The 21,509-nt window shown below is 42.2% G+C and overlaps 1 protein-coding gene across 2 annotated transcripts in view; it reads left to right on the top strand.

The window, feature by feature from the left end:
* LOC115195579 (piezo-type mechanosensitive ion channel component 2) overlaps positions 1-21,509 on the top strand; it is a 160,145-nt gene that overhangs the window by 27,903 nt on the left and 110,733 nt on the right. For both annotated transcript variants that reach the window (XM_029755585.1, XM_029755586.1), the window contains exon 2: positions 4,627-4,722. In XM_029755585.1, coding sequence (XP_029611445.1) covers positions 4,627-4,722 — 96 coding nt within the window. The remainder of the gene's footprint in view (positions 1-4,626; positions 4,723-21,509) is intronic.

Genomic DNA, 21,509 nt, shown 5'->3' with positions numbered 1-21,509 from the left:
CCCTCTACTCTCACTGAATTTCCCTCCATATATTCTGTAATGTGTATTTACCTCCATTGATTCTGTAATATGTATTTCCCTCTATATATCCTCCATTCAGTATATACAGTATTTGTGTCACACTTTATTTGTATAGTTCGATATAAACGATTGACAGATGGCCATACTATCTGTTGATAAGCAGCTGCTTGCTAAGATTACTGTTAAGGTTAGGTTTAGAATAAGGGTTTGGGTAAGGGTTAAGGGTTAGTGTCACGGTTGTCGTAAGAACGGGACCAAGGCGCAGCGTGTGTAGAGTTCCACATCTTTATTCCAAAGTGAAACTTCAAGCAAAAACAAATAAATCAAATAAACAAACAACTAAACGTGACTACGTGGTGCACAGGCACAAACACAAAACAATATCCCACAAACACAGGTGGGAAAAATAGCTACTTAAATATGATCCCCAATTAGAGACAACGATTACCAGTTGCCTCTAATTGGGAATCATACAAAACACCAACATAGAAAATATAAACTAGAACACAACATAGAAATATTAAACTAGACTACCCCCTAGTCACGCCCTGACCTACAACACCATAGAGAAACAAGTGCTCTCTATGGTCAGAGCGTGACAGTTAGGGTAAGGGTTAAGGGTTAGGGTAAGGGTTAAGGGTTAAGGGTTAGGGCTAGGGTTAGGGTAAGGGTTGAATTGCTGTGTAGAACTCAAAAACGATCTTTGATATAGTCCCTCTGTTGATATAGTCCCAAATGTTGTGCATGTCAGCAGTGAAGTGTATAGGATTAGATATTTTCAAAAAGCAAAGTGTCTCTTGCCACATCATCAGTTGGTATGGAGCAGCAGCAGTTCAGAGGTCAGAGGTTCAGGTGCAAAAATGTGTGGAATGTAGGCCTATTTAACAGTGCAAATGATGAGAAGACTGGATGCGGACCATATTCAGGTTAGCAAGAAATGTTTGTGGGCTACCAAGCAATCAGTCTTTGTTTGTGTGGGGAGAAATGGAGGGAAATGTCCCAACGTGGCAATAATTATAATCCACACAATAATTACAATTACCTGTTGTTGCAGGATTATGTTCCTGCAGTGAGAAAATTGTCAAATTATGATCCTACACCTGTAACAGGCATATCATCACATACTGTTTTTTTGTCGTAGATGTTTAGGTCTATTGATATCATCTTATTATGTGTGAAGTGGTCATGAGTTATTGAATCATGTCTGAGGTCTGCGCCTCCCTGTGTGTCACAGTCTTTTGTAGCATCTGAACTTTTCAACCTGCAGTGTAACCATTTTCAAATAGAAAAAAGAGCAAGCATACTGGTTTGGTATTTGGCCTTTTAATATCCCACTGCTTGTTTATGGTGGTATTAGTTATATGATGGTAATCTGAACAATACTGTAAATACTAGACCTACATGACTCAATTCTGATGTAAATGCAGGCCGTCTTTAAAGGTCCGATCCTGAATTACAAAAGGCAGCCTTGCCACTTGATGGTAGGCTAAATATACTGCTCAAAAAAATAAAGGGAACACTTAAACAACACATCCTAGATCTGAATGAAAGAAATCATCTTATTAAATACTTTTCTTTACATAGTTGAATGTGCTGACAACAAAATCACACAAAAATAATCAATGGAAATCCAATTTATCAACCCATGGAGGTCTGGATTTGGAGTCACACTCAAAATTAAAGTGGAAAACCACACTACAGGCTGATCCAACTTTGATGTAATGTCCTTAAAACAAGTCAAAATGAGGCTCAGTAGTGTGTGTGGCCTCCACGTGCCTGTATGAGCTCCCTACAACGCCTGGGCATGCTCCTGATGAGGTGGCAGATGGTCTCCTGAGGGATCTCCTCCCAGACCTGGACTAAAGCATCCGCCAACTCCTGGACAGTCTGTGGTGCAACGTGGCGTTGGTGGATGGAGCGAGACATGATGTCCCAGATGTGCTCAATTGGATTCAGGTCTGGGGAACGGGCGGGCCAGCCCATAGCATCAATGCCTTCCTCTTGCAGGAACTGCTGACACACTCCAGCCACATGAGGTCTAGTATTGTCTTGCATTAGAAGGAACCCAGGGCCAACCGCACCAGCATATGGTCTCACAAGGGGTCTGAGGATCTCATCTTGGTACCTAATGGCAGTCAGGCTACCTCTGGCGAGCACATGGAGGGCTGTGCGGCCCCCCAAAGAAATGCCACCCCACACCATGACTGACCCACCGCCAAACCGGTCATGCTGGAGGATGTTGCAGGCAGCAGAACATTCTCCACGGCGTCTCCAGACTCTGTCACGTCTGTCACGTGCTCAGTGTGAACTTGCTTTCATCTGTGAAGAGCACAGGGTGCCAGTGGCGAATTTGCCAATCTTGGTGTTCTCTGGCAAATGCCAAACGTCCTGCACGGTGTTGGGCTGTAAGCACAACCCCCACCTGTGGACGTCGGGCCCTCATACCACCCTCATGGAGTCTGTTTCTGACCGTTTGAGCAGACACATGCACATTTGTGGCCTGCTGGAGGTCATTTTGCAGGGCTCTGGCAGTGCTCCTCCTGCTCCTCCTTGCACAAAGGCGAAGGTAGCGGTCCTGCTGCTGGGTTGTTGCCCTCCTACGACCTCCTCCACGTCTCCTGATGTACTGGCCTGTCTCCTGGTAGCGCCTCCATGCTCTGGACACTACGCTGACAGACACAGCAAACCTTCTTGCCACAGCTCGCATTGATGTGCCATCCTGGATGAGCTGCGCTACCTGAGCCACTTGTGTGGGTTGTAGACTCCGTCTCATGCTACCACTAGAGTGAAAGCACCGCCAGCATTCAAAAGTGACCAAAACATCAGCCAGGAAGCATAGGAACTGAGAAGTGGTCTGTGGTCCCCACCTGCAGAACCACTCCTTTATTGGGGGTGTCTTGCTAATTGCCTATAATTTCCACCTGTTGTCTATTCCATTTGCACAACAGCATGTGAAATTTATTGTCAATCAGTGTTGCTTCCTAAGTGGACAGTTTGATTTCACAGAAGTGTGATTGACTTGGAGTTACATTGTGTTGTTTAAGTGTTCCCTTTATTTTTTTGAGCAGTGTATCACAGATTGCACCTTTAAAGCGACAATATGTAACTTTTTGGGGGGCTTGACAAAATCCACATTGAAATGTGAGTTATAGAGCTGTCATTCTCATTGAAAGCAAGTCTAAGATGTGGTAGATCTGTTCTATATGCGCTATTTTTATTCGTCCCGTTCTTAAGTTTAGTTTTTATCTTTTACTTTTGGTTTTGTACACCAACTTCAAAAAGCTGAAAAGACAACATTTTAGATGGTACAATGATTCTCTACACTAAACTTGTTTGCTTTGTCACAAACTGAAATTTGGCAAACTATTACAATTTTAGCAACCAGGAAATGGTGGTACGATTAAAACTTTTTTTTACCCCTTTTTCTCACCAATTTTGTTATATCCAATTGGTAGTTACAGTCATGTCCCATCGCTGCACCTCCACTACGGCCTCAGGAGAGGCAAAGTACTTTGTTAATGACGAGAACAAGATGAAGCAGATCAGAGATGTGGAGAAATGAATATCATACTTTAAAACAGACAAATCTGACCACTAAAAAAAAGGGAAAAAAACACCACTGTCACTGTGCTGTATCAGGGGAAATACAGAGAGAAAAGAACACAAATACAGAGTGTGTCTATTGTTGTGTGCATAGAAATAGACTATTTTTAAATCTATGGTTTACTTCTGGGTTGGTGAGTGAGCGATGGAGTCTTTATTTTACCTTTAAGCAGGCCAGGGCAACAACCTCTGTTGCATGCAATAATTCAAAATCAAATAAAATCAAATCGTATTTGTCACACGCGCCGAATACAACAAGTGTAGACCTTACAGTGAAATGCTTACTTACAATTCATAGAACTCCTTAGAAAACGACTGATTGTTCATGGGAGTGGACCACTTTGTTCGAAAGCCTGAAGAAATGTTCTGCTAACGTATTTCATTTCGGCTGAATAATATCATGCGGGTGCGCTGACTCACAGGCCTGTTTAACACAAGTACCATAAGTGCCATTTTTCATAAACATTGCTCCGGCTGCAGATTGAGCTTCATGTATGTTTTCCTAGGTAATGGATGGACTGGTACTCAGGCTGACATGCTGAATGCTTGACTGAAATGGCATCAGCCACAGTTTATCTTAATGCAATCTGGATGTTTTTGGCATGGGCAGCGGTAGTAATGTCGTTCGGGCTCCAATTCGGCACTCCGACAGAGATCTGCCATGTTTGCTCCAGGGCAAAACGCCTGTTGTCAAACACTGTTGGAATGTCGAGTGCAGCGCGGTCGTCTATCCAAAAAACATTGAGGTTTATAGAGCTATTCCTTCCCTCTCCTCCATTCCCATTGACATCGTTCACACCACTCTCCAAAGCTGCCATCGTAACTGTTAGTGAGCCACAGAACTTCTTCGCCCTTTAATTTGAAACGTCAGTGCTGCTACTCTGTTTTATTTTGGTTCCTTCTAATTAAGGGTGCTAACTTGTTAAGGGGGATTTATCCATGGTGTTATGTCACAGATGGTTTATGATCTGACTTGGTACTTGCTGCCTTATTGTGTTGCAGCGTGTCTGTTCCGGTACAATGCCCTGTCCTTCATCTACCTCATCTACCTCCTGCTCATCCCACTGTTCCCAGAACCCACCAAAACAACAATGCAAGGTAAGAAATTGACTAAATGACTAAGAAACTGTTCCAATAGGTCATTTGACAGCAGGGAAGGGCTACCCGGTAATCCCTAAAGCAAACAAGCCACTTTAAAGAGTGAAAGGTTAAATGCTTAAATTATCAGGGTTTATGGATGGCCTCGGCCTACACCTAGGATTTACAGCACTCGGTGACAGAATGATTTCTGACTGTTTGACCATCTGTAACGGTTGTCGTCGGGAATAGAGGACCAAAACGCAGCAGGAATGTGGATGCTCATCTTGATATTTATTTTAAATAAAGAGAACAACAAAACGAAGAAAGCACAAACAACAAAACAGTCTTGTCATGCTCACACAGGCAAAACAAGAAACAATCTCCCACAACACTACACCAAACAATTACCCATATATAGGACTCTCAATCAGAGGCAACGAGAAAGCACCTGCCTCCAATTGAGAGTCCAACCCCCCATAACCTAAACATAGAAATACAACAAACCAGAAAGAACATAGAAATACAAAACATAGAACATAGACCAAAACCCGGAAATAATAAATCAAACACCCTACTACATAAATCACCACCCCGAAACACATAAACAAAATGCCCTCTGCCACGTCCTGACCAAACTACAATAGCAAATAATCCCTAAACTGGTCAGGACGTGACACCATCTTTGTGTCAGAGGAGGAGACTGGGATGGGAAATGATAGGGCAGTGGTTTGTCATTGTTACACAGAGCTATGACATGCGTGTACACACACACACACACACACACACACACACACACACACACACACACACACACACACACACACAAACACACACACACACACACACTGTTAGTCTTTCGAACACTTTCATTGGACATTGAAACAAAAACACATATGTCCTTAAAATACAGCAGACATTTTTTGGGGGTGAACCCGCAGTGCCGTGTTCCTTTATGGACGGTTCCATCTTTACCGTCTCAGTTTGAACATGGACTTTTATTGTACACTGTAAGCCTGCAGTCCAATATAAGACAGCTCTTATCCATCGACCCCCAAAAACGTTAGTAAAAAAAACAAGAAAGAAAGAAAAAAATGAACTGTTGTAGGAACAATGGCATATTGAATGAACATGTGATAGGCGGTGATAGCACCAGTCAGGAGAAGAGAGGGAGGAGGAAGGGAAGGAAGACAAGAAAAATAGAGTGAGATGAAACAATACAGCACAGCCTCTGCCTGTCTGCTCAGACACTCTCCCCCTTGAGTGTAGGCAGGCCACAAGTTCAACACTGACCACGTTTACATGCATACCAATATCCCGTTGTTATTAGGGATACTCAAGTATTCTGTTTTTGAGTTGACGCATATAAACATCATATCCTGTTTACAATAACCTGAAAAAGCTTGTATCCCGGTTTTGAGAAACCCGGTTAAGATGCCTGGGATATGCTGATCTTAGACGGGATACTGTGGCATGTAAATATCCTGTTTAACGTTGTTTTTCGCGGTCTGCGCAGGCTCCGGTTCGCATATCATGGGTGTTGTGTGATGTTTTCATCTGATTGTCAACTAAATAACTTCAAGAAGTAGGCTAACTGCACAGGTTGATCCATCATAATAATTCCATAATAATTTATTTTGCTGTTACTCCGTCCTGGACCGTATAGCCTACTGGCTACTTTCACCCCTAATTTAGACAGCTTCTGCTTATAATTTCTGGCATTTGGTAGGACATATTATAATTTCTGACATTTGGTAGGCCATTTGTTTGTCAACTATAGTTAGATACATGCAGCTTCTCTTCTGTCATAACTTGTTGCCCCAGAAGACTAAATAAAGTAGTGCTCACGAGAATAATGTCTTACATTAATAGAATGAATGCATTAGTAATAGTTAACACTGGTAAAGTTGTCTGTTTCGTTTAGGGACCTGGGAGAAAACGCAAACTCCAAAACAGTGGAAAACGTCTGTGCAAAATGTCCAAATGTCATCAGTTTGACCGGTTTTAAGGAAATGAAAAGCTGAGAAAAATGATGAAATAGGTTTCTGATAAGAGTTCAGTTTGTCTTTGGTGCATATTTTAGGTGGTTGAAATACTGTCTGCTTGCATAACAGTGTCAAAGATAACACATTACATGCACATTCACATTTTCTCAAGAGATGCTGAAAGAAAGAAATCATATTTCCACTCCTGTTCCTGAGACAATTAACATTTGTTGTATCATTTTACTGAATGAAATGCATAATTCTGCAGGAGTTAACATTAAGTAGCTTATATGAGAGGTTATAGGCCTACAGTCAGTGTCCATATTTCAGTTACTATTCCATTTAACCAATATGAACTTAAATGAGGAATATTCTGTTTATTCATGGATACAGGGATCCTCGTGATGAGCGGGATGTCAAAGGTTCATGTAAACAGCATGTTCCTGAATAAGACCTTAAGCAGGATATGAGCTACTATTCGGAATACTGTGCACATGTAAACGTGGTCACTCACTCTCACTCACTCATTAGCCTGCGAAAGCTCATCCTAAAATCCCATACACAAGCCCAATCCTCTGTCTACTATCAGTGCCTTTGATCGCTATCAGTGCTGAAGAAGGCATTGCATCACTACACCCTAAATCTAAGGTTGTTCCCAGGAGGCGTATAGTGAGGTATTGGCGGTGTTGTGCCAGCTTATATTCCCTCTGTGTAGCTCAGTTGGTAGAGCATGGCACTGGCAGCGCCAGGCTTGTGGATTAGATTCCCACGGGGGACCAGTACGGAGAAGACTAAATAAAGTACACAAAAAAAAAGAAGTTGAAATGTATACACTCACTACTGTCAGTCGATCTGGATAAGAGTGTCTGCTTAATGACTAAAAATGTGAATTGTATAAACACCCTATCCTGTCCCCCCCCCCCCCCCCCCCCCCATTGGCCAGACTTATTTCAGTGTTGAATAACCCAGCTGTTATCTGGCGAGAAATACTCTTTATTTTAGTCACTCCACCTGGTATTCTGTACAGTGGGGGAAAAAAGTATTTGATCCCCTGCTGATTTTGTACGTTTGCCCACTGATAAAGAAAGGATCAGTCTATAATTTTAATGGTAGGTTTATTTGAACAGTGAGAGACAGAATAACAACAAAAATATCCAGAAAACAAAACGTTATAAATTGCTTTGCATTTTAATGAGGGAAATAAGTATTTGACCCCCTCTCAATCAGAAAGATGTCTGGCTCCCAGGGGTCTTTTATACAGGTAACGAGCTGAGATTAGGAGCACACTCTTAAAGGGAGTGCTCCTAACCGCAGCTTGTTACCTGTAAAAAAAGACACCTGTCCACAGAACCAATCAATAAATCAGATTCCAAACTCTCCACCATGGCCAAGACCAAAGAGCTCTCCAAGGATGTCAGGGACAAGATTGTAGACCTACACAAGGCTGGAATGGGCTACAAGACCATCGCCAAGCAGCTTGGTGAGAAGGTGACAACAGTTGGTGCGATTGGAAGAAACACAAATGAACTGTCAATCTCCCTCGGCCTGGGGCTCCATGCAAGATCTCACCTCGTGGAGTTGCAATGATCATGAGAATGGTGAGGAATCAGCCCAGAACTACACGGGAGGATCTTGTCAATGATCTCAAGGCAGCTGGGACCATAGTCACCAAGAAAACAATTGGTAACACACTACGCCGTGAAGGACTGAAATCCTGCAGCGCCCGCAAGGTCCCCCTGCTCAAGAATACATATACATGCCCGTCTAAAGTTTGCCAATGAACATCTGAATGATTCAGAGGACAACTGGTGAAAGTGTTGGGGTCAGATGAGACCAAAATGGAGCTCTTTGGCATCAACTCAACTCGCCGTGTTTGGAGGAGGAGGAATGCTGCCTATGACCCCAAGAACACCATCTCCACCGTCAAACATGGAGGTGGAAACATTATGCTTTGGGGGTGTTTTTCTGCTAAGGGGACAGGACAACTTCACCGCATCATTTGACGGGGCCATGTACTGTCAAATCTTGGGTGAGAACCTCCTTCCCTCAGCCAGGGCATTGAAAATGGGTCGTGGATGGGTATTCCAGCATGACAATGACCCAAAACACACGGCCAAGGCAACAAAGGAGTGGCTCAAGAAGAAGCACATTAAGGTCCTGGAGTGGCCTAGCCAGTCTCCAGACCTTAATCCCATAGAAAATCTGCGGAGGGAGCTGAAGGTTCGAGTTGCCAAACGTCAGCCTCGAAACGTTAATGACTTGGAGAAGATCTGCAAAGAGGAGTGGGACAAAATCCCTCCTGAGATGTGTGCAAACCTGGTGGCCAACTACAAGAAACGTCTGACCTCTGTGATTGCCAACAAGGATTTTGCCACCAAGTACTAAGTCATGTTTGGCAGAGGGGTCAAATACTTATTTCCCTCATTAAAATGCAAATCATTTTATAACATTTTTGACATGCGTTTTTCTGGATTTTTTTGTTGTTATTCAGTCTCTCACTGTTCAAATAAACCTACCATTAAAATTATAGACTGATCATTTCTTTATCAGTGGGCAAACGTACAAAATCAGCAGGGGATCAAATACTTTTTTCCCCCACTGTAGGTCTGGACAGAACTCGACCGCGTGTGTGTTATATCTGTTGCTATACTGTAGTATTTGTGGTCACACGACTCACACTTTAAACCAACAACAACTGAAAGCTTCATAGGTCATCATCAATAAAAACTTCAGATGCCCTTGATGTAGCTTGCCTGGCACAGCACGACCAATGGAATAGTCCCACGGCATGCCAGACAGGCCAAGCAAAATCAAATGCAACAAAAGTCTGCTGGTATGAAGTCAATGAATTGATCAGGTTGGTGTTTCAGGTCGGCTGAATACAGAGCCTTGATGCAGTATATGATTAGGATTCATCCCAGTTAAAGTGAATGAGCTGGAGGAGGTAATGTCATGCTTCTTGACTCTACGCCTTGCATGTTGAGGCATCACAATGTTAGAATGGGGAGGCAGCCTGTCAGGCGCTCTGCATAAGAGCATCTGCTAAATCACTCAAATGTTAACGCCAATGTGGAAGACTTGGCTGACCTCATATATTTGTCAGCCTGTTTGCTTTAACTTGACAAAAGCAGTCTGGAAGCACAGTCATATTTGACCCCTTACTGTATGTAAGCTATATAGTACTTGCCATTAAACACACACAAAAAAAGGAATGATAACAACTTAACTAAGCTAACAAAAAGTGTATTTGATTGAGTGCTGAACCCATAAGGTTGATGTACATGACACCTATATCTTAATGGACCAAATCCATACTTGATATTGTATGTGCTTGTAACCAAGGCTATCTGAATCCTACTTTAGTGCCAGTAGTAACAATTTAAAGGATTTACTTGTACACAAAAATACAAGATAGGCCTTTGCTTATATCTCCATCTTGGATTCTGCACTTATTCTCAGGGTAGAATGACAGTCGATGTGTCCGGTTGAGGGATGAGTTAGGCCTACACCTCACACCCAAGGTGACAGGCTCCATGTTTTTATTTATTTATTTTGATTTCACATTTATTTAACCAGGTAGGCTAGTTGAGTACAAGTTCTCATTTACAACTGTGACCTGGCCAAGATAAAGCAAAGCAGTTCGACACATACAACAACACAGAGTTACATGTGGAATAAACAAACATACAGTCAATAATACAGTAGAAAAAGTCTATATACAGTGTGTGCAAATGAGGTAGGGTAAGGGATGTAAGGCAATAAATAGTGGTGGCGAAGTAATTACAATATAGCAATTAAACACTGGAATGGTAGATGTGCAGAAGATGAATGTGCAAGTAGAGATACTGGGGTGCAAATGAGCAAGATACATAAATAAATACCGTATGGGGATGAGGTAGTTGGATGTGCTATTTACAGATGGGCTATGTACAGGTACAGTGATCTGTGAGCTGCTCTGACAGCTGATGCTTAAAGCTAGTGAGGGAGATATGAGTCTCCAGCTTCAGTGATTTTTGCAGTTCGTTCCAGTCATTGGCAGCAGAGAACTGGAAGGAGAGGCGGCCAAAGGAAGAATTGGCTTTGGGGGTGACCAGTGAGATATATCTGCTGGAGCGCGTGCTACGGGTGGGTGCTGCTATGGTGACCAGTGAGATATATCTGCTGGAGCGCGTGCTACGGGTGGGTGCTGCTATGGTGACCAATGAGCTGAGATAAGGTGGGGCTTTACCTAGCAGAGACTTGTAGATGACCTGGAGCCAGTGGGTTTGGCGGCGAGTATGAAGCAAGGGCCAGCCAACGAGAGCGTACAGTTTGCAGTGGAGGTGGGTATATGGGGCTTTGGTGACAAAACGGATGGCACTGTGATAGACTGCTGTTGGACTCCTTCTTTCCTTGTCCATGACACACGTACTGTAAATACATCATTCCCTACATGTAAGAACACGCAACACGTGCTTGTCAGTCATGTCTCTCTTGTTTAAGGAGGTTCTCTTGAGTCTAAAGTAGTCCCCCCAAATAATTGGTGGCAGTGGGGGGGGGGGGGGAATCGCAGCCTCAAAATCTTGACTCAATAATATGACGCCGGTACGTCACAAAGACAGATTCTTACTCTATATTTACTCACCACAAAACATGGAGACCATTTTATGACACCTAGTGAAGTGAAGACATGGCGCTCATTCCACTTCATCTCCAAGGAAATTGAATGACCATTTGAATGACGGTACGGTTGTGTGGTTCCCTGGTTTTTACAAGGATGAAGCAGCTGAGGCACCCAATTGGACCGACACAATAAACTGTGCTAGAAAAAGATAATCTGGCGGTGATGGACAACAGAGAGGGACCCCCGGAGGTGATGGAGGTCAGGGTTCAAAAGTACAGACTTCTCTTGTCCTTTAGCAGCTGGCTGCAGTGCAGTGGAGAGATTGAGAATTTTTTCCCCCTCAATTTTCTTCTCCTCCTCCAGCTGTTTCCCTCCATCGCGGCTCCAGCTTTAGGCTTCAGTCCCATCACCACTCCCTGGAAAACATGGACATGCATCTCTATCAATTAGCTCTTTCCCTCAAGTCCTTTATCAACCCGAAATGTTCTCTGATTTTGCACAGCTTTTCTAATAAAGCTCAAGTGACCATCTGTTCGTCATCCTCCGCGACACCTGTTGAGGCAAAGCTTAAGGGCCAAGCAGCTAACTAGTTAGGTAATGTTGAGTAAGTTTCAAGAGGGCTCGATCCAATCATACCCGCATTCCAGCATTCACGCAGTAGATCTTATTCCCACAGTTAAATCAAAACTGTGAGAAAAGCAGTAAACATCACTATAGCAGGTTCAATTGTCGGGCGGACAAATCCCATCTTGACATGCGTGCATGCACAAACAGTAGGTCCAACTTTTGTGCCAGTCATTCATTTATGTCAATTGGAGATTTGTACTAAAACACGCACATTGCTCAAGTTTTGATTCAGTCCTGTGTGAGCTGTTAACAAGTGGCTCCAGGGCATGTATATACCCCATCACCACACCACCAGGGCTTAGAGGTGCAGAGGGCGTGATTTACTACAGCCAATACAACTCCAGATCTCCTCATGGTTTGCTCACTTTGACAGTTCATCAGATGCTGTTCGCTTTGCTTCGGCCTGGTCTCTTAGTTCAATTGGGCTGATTCATACCCGGTTCAGGCGGTGTAACAGGGTTGGCATTCGCGTCAACCTGAACCAGATGTCGTCCGTTAATTATAAAGATGGTAAATTGCTCCTCGAAGATAGGCGTCATTTCATAGCCAGCCCTCGCTTAGTCCCCCTGCGATGTGGCATGTTCTGTGCTAACACACTCTTATGCGTTTTTCAGTCATCAAATAGGTGGCATAACTGTTTTGAGAATTCCGCAAAGTCAGTCGGTGTGTCATGGCCTGATGCATTTTATCAACTAAGCAAACCATTGATGTAGACAACCCAGACACCGCCAATTGACACAAAAACCTTTTGCCCCAATGACTCGGGTTCTACTACCACAACTTCTAGTTTCTCCCCTCATTCAGAGAAATCTCTGTAATACAATACAACACCACAATAGCAGCGATCTCCACTACCTCGAGCCATCCAGCAGGAAGGTAATACAAACAGACGTAATCTGTCCTTGGAGAGGGGGACGCAGGAGACAAGAGGGCTTCCTGAGGAAACAGAGCTCAATGGAGAGGTCGTCACCAGGGGACCCCAGGTCCACCCCTCCCTAAACTCCTTCATCCAAATGCCTTCGTCTCTTTTCCTCAGGAAGCCGATGAGTCACCTGCACCGTCCACACAACGAGCTGCCTGCCTCCCTGCCTGCCATCCCACTTCCGCCCTCCATGTCTCTTTGAATCCTGCCTCAATGCAAGACGTCAACCGTGGCCCTCTGGGGTCCTCTGTTAAGGCAAACCAACAGTGAGGCTTTTATTCATTGTGGTATTGGGTATTTTGTAACGTGGTTTGAATTTGAACTTATGTTGATTTTTCGTCAAATTTAAAACTCTGAAGCGATTGTTTGGAATAGAAATTGGGTCGGATGCTTGTTCAACACTGAATTTAATAATAATAGTGCAAAATGTTTAGGGAGGTTGAAGAATGCAAGTGTCTGCATCATTGTCTGCTGGTCAGTCAACTAGCTCTTTCTGTTGAGGTTGCATTCCAAGACCAATACTGTATTCTGGCTTGGGCTTATTCTTTGGGAGCCCCTGAGGGGATGTCTCTGCCTCTCTCCACACACTCGCACACACAGGCGCAGATACACACACGCACACACACAGAGCTTCCACAATGTGCATTGTAGAGTCCCAGTGGTGTGTTCTGGGGCATATCATAGACTCTGAGAAACATCATAAGGCCTAATTAGAGACTGGTTGACAGTTTGTTTCCTTGATGCATTAAACATCCGTAGCTATGTTGTTAGCTGTAGCATTTACTGTAGCAGATCCTGAGTCATTTCAACTCTTAGTGGGATTATCCCTCATTAAACATCTGTAGCTATGTTGTTAGCTGTAGCATTTACTGTAGCAGATCCTGAGTCATTTCAACTCTTAGTGGGATTATCACTCATTAAACATCTGTAGCTATGTTGTTAGCTGTAGCATTTACTGTAGCAGATCCTGAGTCATTTCAACTCTTAGCATACCTTTGCTGCCAAACTAATCAAAAACAGACAAATGTACTGTTTTGTTTTGCTATTTATTTTGTCTGTAATATATTGATATTTATCTTTATCAAATCAAACTGTATTTGTCACATGCGCCGAATACAACGAGTGTAGACCTTACCGTGAAATGCTTACTTACAAGCCCTTAACAAACAGTGCAGTTCAAGAAGAGTTTAACAAAATATTTACCAAATAAACTAAAGTAAAAAATACAATTTTATAAAATAAAATAATTATTAAAAGTAACACAATAACATCAATACTACTGATTTTGTAATTCTGTATTAGTACTGAGACTACTGTTTTAATGAATAGAATTAGTCAAGCCAGGGTGTCTGTTCCAAAAAACACATTGATCCTTCAAATGTAGTCATGGCGCTCCACATTCTCCCAGAAAATCTGTACAACGAGGGATTTTACCTCCAACTACCTACATTTGTAGAGGGAGAGCATGTTGGCCATGTTTTTACAAGAACATGTTAATACATCAAATTGGAGTTCAATTAATGACCGTGTCCAAAACTTCCTCACTACCCCAGGAAGCTTTGACTACAGTTGAGACAGACATTTTTATTTTTACACAACCACCCTTGGGGTACTTTGTTTTTATTTACTTTCAAGATGGCCGCCATAAAACATGATTCTTTATTTGTTTGTTTACTAAAAAAAAAAAAAAACTTTGCTCTTTACAAGATCAGTTTTATTTCAGAGGGAATTTGAGTCTAAAGACCCATCTAGTTACCAAACACAGCACTATTTCTCATGCACTTCTTTCCCCAGCAGTCTATATCAGTATAACAACTACACTATCACCTAAACACACAACTAACCCTAATACGCATTTTCTACACGCCACAGTCTAATATGTCTTGGGGCTTGCACTCAAGGAATTCTCTCCAGGCTGGTTTAGACCTGTATTCATTCCTAGGGCAGCTTTAAAAGGGGATGTGGCATGTGAAGGTAACTGTGGCACGATAGCACAATTTAGATTTTTTGCTAGGCCGTATTTAAAGGGTAAGTGCTTTCCACTAGATTACACCAGATCAAACAGACTGCATTGAGCGGGTAGCTAGGTAACATAGTATTAACACATAGCTCAATTTAGCCTTGGCAAAGTAAAGGGATAAACATGTGGTCAGTTTGCTGGGGTATATTGGACAGTATTCAGTAACAGTGTCCTGATTCAGCTAGTAGAATTACAATGTTTTAATGTCAGGAATATGTTTTCAACAACTAAATGTCAACAACTTACATTTTGTGTCATTTTGAGTCACATTACATTGAGTAGTTTTTTGTCAACAAATTATCCTTAAAACATTGGGCCATATTTAATCAGAGCCAGGAGCTTGGTTTGGTTGAATAGGGCTCTTACATCAGTTATGCTTAGGCTTAGGCAATAGATCTAGTCAAATTTATGTTTTCTCTGTCATTTGAGCTCACCTAAACGAGTCGTCCACTAGTTGGCTTCCATGACAAAGCAAATCAATGCCAATCAACTTTGTAAACTGAAGGAGAGCTGTTTCAATGGACTTAACTACAACATGTACCTACTTGGTTTCCCTTCATCCTTCTGTTGCTCTGACAGTATGGGTTCACAAATCAGATTTCTGTCCCTAATAAGAAAAGCAGTAAAGGATCATAGATTCACATCCATAGGAATCAGAGTCCATTTGGAATAATGTGATTTACTCCCTATCAGTGATATGTGATGGCCAATAAAGAGCTCTACTTTCAGGCAACAGGATTGGCAAGGAGCAGCGGAGTCAGGCAAAACAATTAGAAGTTATGACAGGCACGACGGGAACCAAGTTGCAACTCGAGCATCGTTGGCCCCAGGAAAGCCGGGACCCTACCTAGGGGCCCTTTAAACGAGCAAAGCAGCTCACTCCCACGGCTTGGCAGCCTGTGCCTCGCCGAGAAACATGTGGGGCTCACGCCGAACGCACACCAAGTTTAAAGTTTTATTAGTCGTATGGATGGATTATTACAGGATTATTTTCCTGCTGCAGCAAACTGGCTCAAATTAAGGTCCTACATCTGTAAGTATAACACTAGAAGGCACAATTTATAGTCCAATATTTACACATTTTGGAGAAGGGGGGATAGGAAGGCAAGTGTTTAAATTGTGCAGTATTTAGCAATAATACATTTAGCAACCGTTCGCTTGCCAGTCCTCTTGCACTGGCATCCAGAGATTCAGATACATACCTTCACACTTTTGCATTCCATTCATCTCAACCTTAATTCAAACACGGTGGTGAATGGAAGAGAAGTGAAAAGGGGGGGGGGCTAAATCACACAATTTGTTTTGCTGATGTTGGAGTATGCCTACACAACCTCTTTTGTCCTTATGCCCTAAATCAGGTGTGGGCACTTCCAATCCTCGAGGGCCTGATTGGTGTCACAGTTTTGCCCCAGTTGACTCCAATAATCACCTAGTCATGATCTTCAGTTTAGAATGCAATTTGATTAATCAGCTGTATTTGCTAGGGATGGAGAAAGAGTGACAGCAATCAGGCCCTCGAGGACTGGAGTTGCCCACCACTGCCCTAAATCTTACACACACACACACACACACACACACACACACACACACACACACACACACACACACACACACACACACACACACACACACACACACACACACACACACACACACATACACACACAACTGTCCCACACCTGACCCTTAATATCAGCCATAATATTACATGCTTTCCTAAAGGATTGCTAAGTATTGAAAAATGTTCTTGACCAGGAATACAGTATTAATGCCACTGGTGGCTATTTGCTGGTTCTAAATGAACACATCTGGTCCAGCTTCCTGTGTAAGTATCGCCTTTCTACAGTCAATTGGGATATTCTCAGTGGTGTTATTGTGTGGAGTTTTGAGTTTGTGACAGCAACTATGTGAGTTTATTACAGTATTATAGACACTACATCCTGGGATTTCCTGTGATCTTCTATACAGAATAACCACTGACCTTCTGACGACTCGTGTGTAGCTTGTGAACATAGAGCAACATGTGCATGTTCGTGGGAGTCTCAGCTTTTCATAGATAGCGTGTAATAGTTTGTAGCTCAAACCATTCAGACTCTACAGATGTTTTTGTAAAATGACCTGGCCCCGGGCCCCTTCAGGATCCGCCATTGTCTCACAAATACCACTCTAGCTCCCGTTAATCACATAGACTAATGGTCGGTATCTACGGATGCAGAAGAAATGTACACTTAGTATACCAAACATTAGGAACACTCTCCTAATATTGAGTTGCACCACCCCTTTGCAATCAGAACAGTCTCAATTCGTCAGGGCATGGATCCTACAGGGATGCTAGACCATGTTGACTCCAATTCTTCCCACAGTTGTGTCAAGTTGGCTGGATGTCCTTTGGGTGGTGGGCCATTCTTGATACACATGGAAAACTGTTGAGCATGAAAAACCCAGCAGCTTTGCAGTTCTTGACACAAACCGGTGTGCCTGGCACCTACTACCATGCCCCATTCAGGCTCTTAAATATTTAAGGCTAAATATCTAAATATCTGGCTAAATATCTGGCAAATGTAATGTTAATATTTAAGGCTAAATATTTAAGAGCCTGAATACATACACAATCCATGTCTCATTTGTCTCAATTCTTAAAAATCCTTCTTTAACTTGTCTCCTACCCTTCATCTAAACTGATTGAAGTGGATTTAACAAGTGATATCATTAAGGGATCATAGCTTCACCTGAATTCACCTGGTCAGTCTATGTCATGGAAATAACAGGTGTTCTTAATGTTTTGTATACTCAATGTACGAATCCAATGGTACAACCCAAAAGTCTGTAGCTCAAACACACTATGTTTAAAAGTGGTTAGAAGTTCAACATGCATCAGCGTTACGGTGGGACTCATTGGGTTAATGGTATAAAAAAAGTTATTAGTTCTCATAGGTATAAGGGATAAAAATGATTTCTAAGACATAATTGGCTGAAAAGAAAAACAATGCAATTATATATACGTATGATACATGAACAGGCTCGTTGACATATTTCCAAAACAGTATCTCATTGTAATGTACACACAATGCTCTTCGAAAAATGTTCATCCCTCTCGACAGACGGTTTGAAAGATTACAACCAGTAGGTGTTTATGATGTAGCATGTCCGCTGTTTGATGTGTGGAGCCTTATGAAATGTGTGTAATGGTAGAGAACCACAATGGATGGGGATAGCCTTTGGCAACAGTGAAAACAGTGCAGTGTGAAAGTTACCATGCAGCCATGTTGGGTTGGAATAATACATTTCAAACGTCTAATCTAAAACAGATCGAGAAACCAACTACAATTGGATGCTCGAGACCATTCACTGAAAACCCCTTTGTTGACGTGCCATTGTGGCAAATGTAATGTTAATACACCACAGATTTGACATTTTACTTTAATCATAGCCCCAGCGTTTTAAAGGAAGTTCAATCCATTGTTAGACGACAATAGACGTACAACTGAAGTTTGGCTCTTAGTTTGATTGTAAAATTGTAAAATGTCACCGCCGTATGTGAGCAGGGTAAATTCATTTGAATTCCATCACTTTTGGACATCATCCCTTTTGATTAAACAAAACTTTCCATAATTTTTGCCCATGGAAGAAGTGGTCAGAAAGTAATTTTTAAGACCTGAATTCCAAAACATGCAGGAGATAAATGTGCTCTAAGTTGACCCATTTTGCATACCCCACCATACCATGAGACATCCATGTCCTCATCACTGGAAAATATAAAATGGTTGAGTTTGATATCATTTTAAAGCATACAAACAGTGGATATTTGTGTTGTGCTCACCATCGGTTGTGACAGAACATGCTCCTAAAACAGGGTGGGTGTCATTTCAATCATAGAAATATAATTGATAGAAGGGACCTATCCCTTCAGACCACTGTAATTTAGCTGGTACACAATTGAAATGTAAATTGAATTGATATTTTTACTTCTAATTACTACCACAAAGATGGCCGCAGGTCCACCCACCGTTGAATGTCAACTTAAAGGGTCATATCTATTCTATTATCTATATTTCTATGATTTTAATAGGTTTCCAATGGAAGATTGACAGTATAATTTAAAACAACAGATATTCCCACTCAAGTCAACATTCTCAGATGTGCTACCATTTGGAAGTTGAAATTAAAATTGTATTCCCATTTTAGTAGATTTAACAGCCAAAACACAACAACCACCCTGTATTGAAGAGGGTGTTGTGCCTCAACCGATGGCGAGAACAACCAATGGCGGGCACAACACAAAAATAGGGTTTAAGCTACAACATATGCGAATATGGTAAAGAAATCTGAGTTTTTTAGATAATTGATGTGAAAGGGTAAACAATTAAAACATTTCCAAAAAGTTTTTATTTTATTTTTTATGATATGATAGTTTGACAACCCTGTTTGTAATCTTTTAAATGATATCAATCTCAACCGTTCACCTTTTCCAGTGATGAAGACATGGATGTCTCATGGTATGGTGGGATATGCAAAATGGGTCAACTTGGAGCACATTTATCTCTTGAATGTTTTGGAATTCAGGTCCAGAAAGTCCCTTTCTGAGGTCTTCTAGAATCAGCAAATATGTATGGAAGGTTTTGTTCAAATCAAAAGGGGTGCTGTCAAAAAGTGCTTGAATTTAACTAAATTTACCCAGCATCAATATTTGATTCCTAATGTACAGTGAGGGAAAAAAGTATTTGATCCCCTGCTGATTTTGTACGTTTGCCCACTGACAAAGAAATGATCAGTCTATAATTTTAATGGTAGGATAATTTGAACAGTGAGAGACAGAATAACAACAAAAAAATCCAGAAAAACGCATGTCAAAAATGTTATAAATTGATTTGCATTTTAATGAGGGAAATAAGTATTTGACCCCCTCTCAATCAGAAAGATTTCTGGCTCCCAGGTGTCTTTTATACAGGTAACAAGCTCAGATTTGGAGCACACTCTCAAAGGGAGTGCTCCTAATCTCAGTTTATTACCTGTATAAAAGACACCTGTCCACAGAAGCAATCAATCAATCAGATTCCAAACTCTCCACCATGGCCAAGACCAAAGAGCTCTCCAAGGATATCAGGGACAAGATTGTAGACCTACACAAGGCTGGAATGGGCTACAAGACCATCGCCAAGCAGCTTGGTGAGAAGGTGACAACAGTTGGTGCGATTATTCGCAAATGGAAGAAACACAAAAGAACTGTCAATCTCCCTCGGCCTGGGGTTCCATGCAAGATCTCACCTCGTGGAGTTGCAATGATCATGAGAACGGTGAGGAATCAGCCCAGAATTACACGGGAGGATCTTGTCAATGATCTCAAGGCAGCTAGAACAATAGTCACCAAGAAAACAATTGGTAACACACTACGCCGTGAAGGACTGAAATCCTGCAGCGCCCGCAAGGTCCCCCTGCTCAAGAAAGCACATATACATGCCCGTCTGAAGTTTGCCAATGAACATCTGAATGATTCAGAGGACAACTGGGTGAAAGTGTTGTGGTCAGATGAGACCAAAATGGAGCTCTTTGGCATCAACTCAACTCACCGTGTTTGGAGGAGGAGGAGGAATGCTGCCTATGACCCCAAGAACACCATCCCCACCGTCAAACATGGAGGTGGAAACATTATGCTTTGGGGGTGTTTTTCTGCTAAGGGGACAGGACAACTTCACTGCATCAAAGGGACGATGGACGGGGCCATGTACCGTCATATCTTGGGTGAGAACCTCCTTCCCTCAGCCAGGGCATTGAAAATGGGTAGTGGATGGGTATCCCAGCATGACAATGACCGAAAACACACGGCCAAGGCAACAAAGGAGTGGCTCAAGAAGAAGCACATTAAGGTCCTGGAGTGGCCTAGCCAGTCTCCAGACCTTAATCCCATAGAAAATCTGCGGAGGGAGCTGAAGGTTCGAGTTGCCAAACGTCAGCCTCGAAACGTTAATGACTTGGAGAAGATCTGCAAAGAGGAGTGGGACAAAATCCCTCCTGAGATGTGTGCAAACCTGGTGGCCAACTACAAGAAACGTCTGACCTCTGTGATTGCCAACAAGGGTTTTGCCACCAAGTACTAAGTCATGTTTTGCAGAGGGGTCAAATACTTATTTCCCTCATTAAAATGCAAATCAATTTATAACATTTTTGATATGCGTTTTTCTGGATTTATTTGTTGTTATTCTGTCTCTCACTGTTCAAATAAACCTACCATTAAAATTATAGACTGATCATTTCTTTGTCAGTGGGCAAATGTACAAAATCAGCAGGGGATAAAATACTTTTTTCCCTCACTGTAACATCATTAAATGTGGAAGTCACACTCTCTACATGACAGATACAGTTTACCTGAGTGTCCATATCAGCATCACACATCTTTGGAAGTTGCGTCTGAGTCACAAGGCGTTGGTGTCAGAAGTGAGATCACGAATGCTATACTCTTAGAAAAAAAGGTGCTATCTAGAACCTAAAATGGTTCTTTGGCTTTCCCCATAGGAGAACCCTTTGAAGAACCCTTTTTGGTTCCATGTAGAACCCTTTTTGATTCCAGGTAGAACCCTTTTGGGTTCCATGTCGAACCCTTTCCACAGAGGGTTCTACATGGAACCCAAAAGGGTTCTCTACCTGTAACCAAAA

The sequence above is a fragment of the Salmo trutta genome, chromosome 6 (genome assembly GCF_901001165.1).
Source record: "Salmo trutta chromosome 6, fSalTru1.1, whole genome shotgun sequence".
Taxonomy (NCBI): Eukaryota; Metazoa; Chordata; class Actinopteri; order Salmoniformes; family Salmonidae; genus Salmo; species Salmo trutta.
This window is presented reverse-complemented; position numbering and strand designations above follow the sequence as displayed.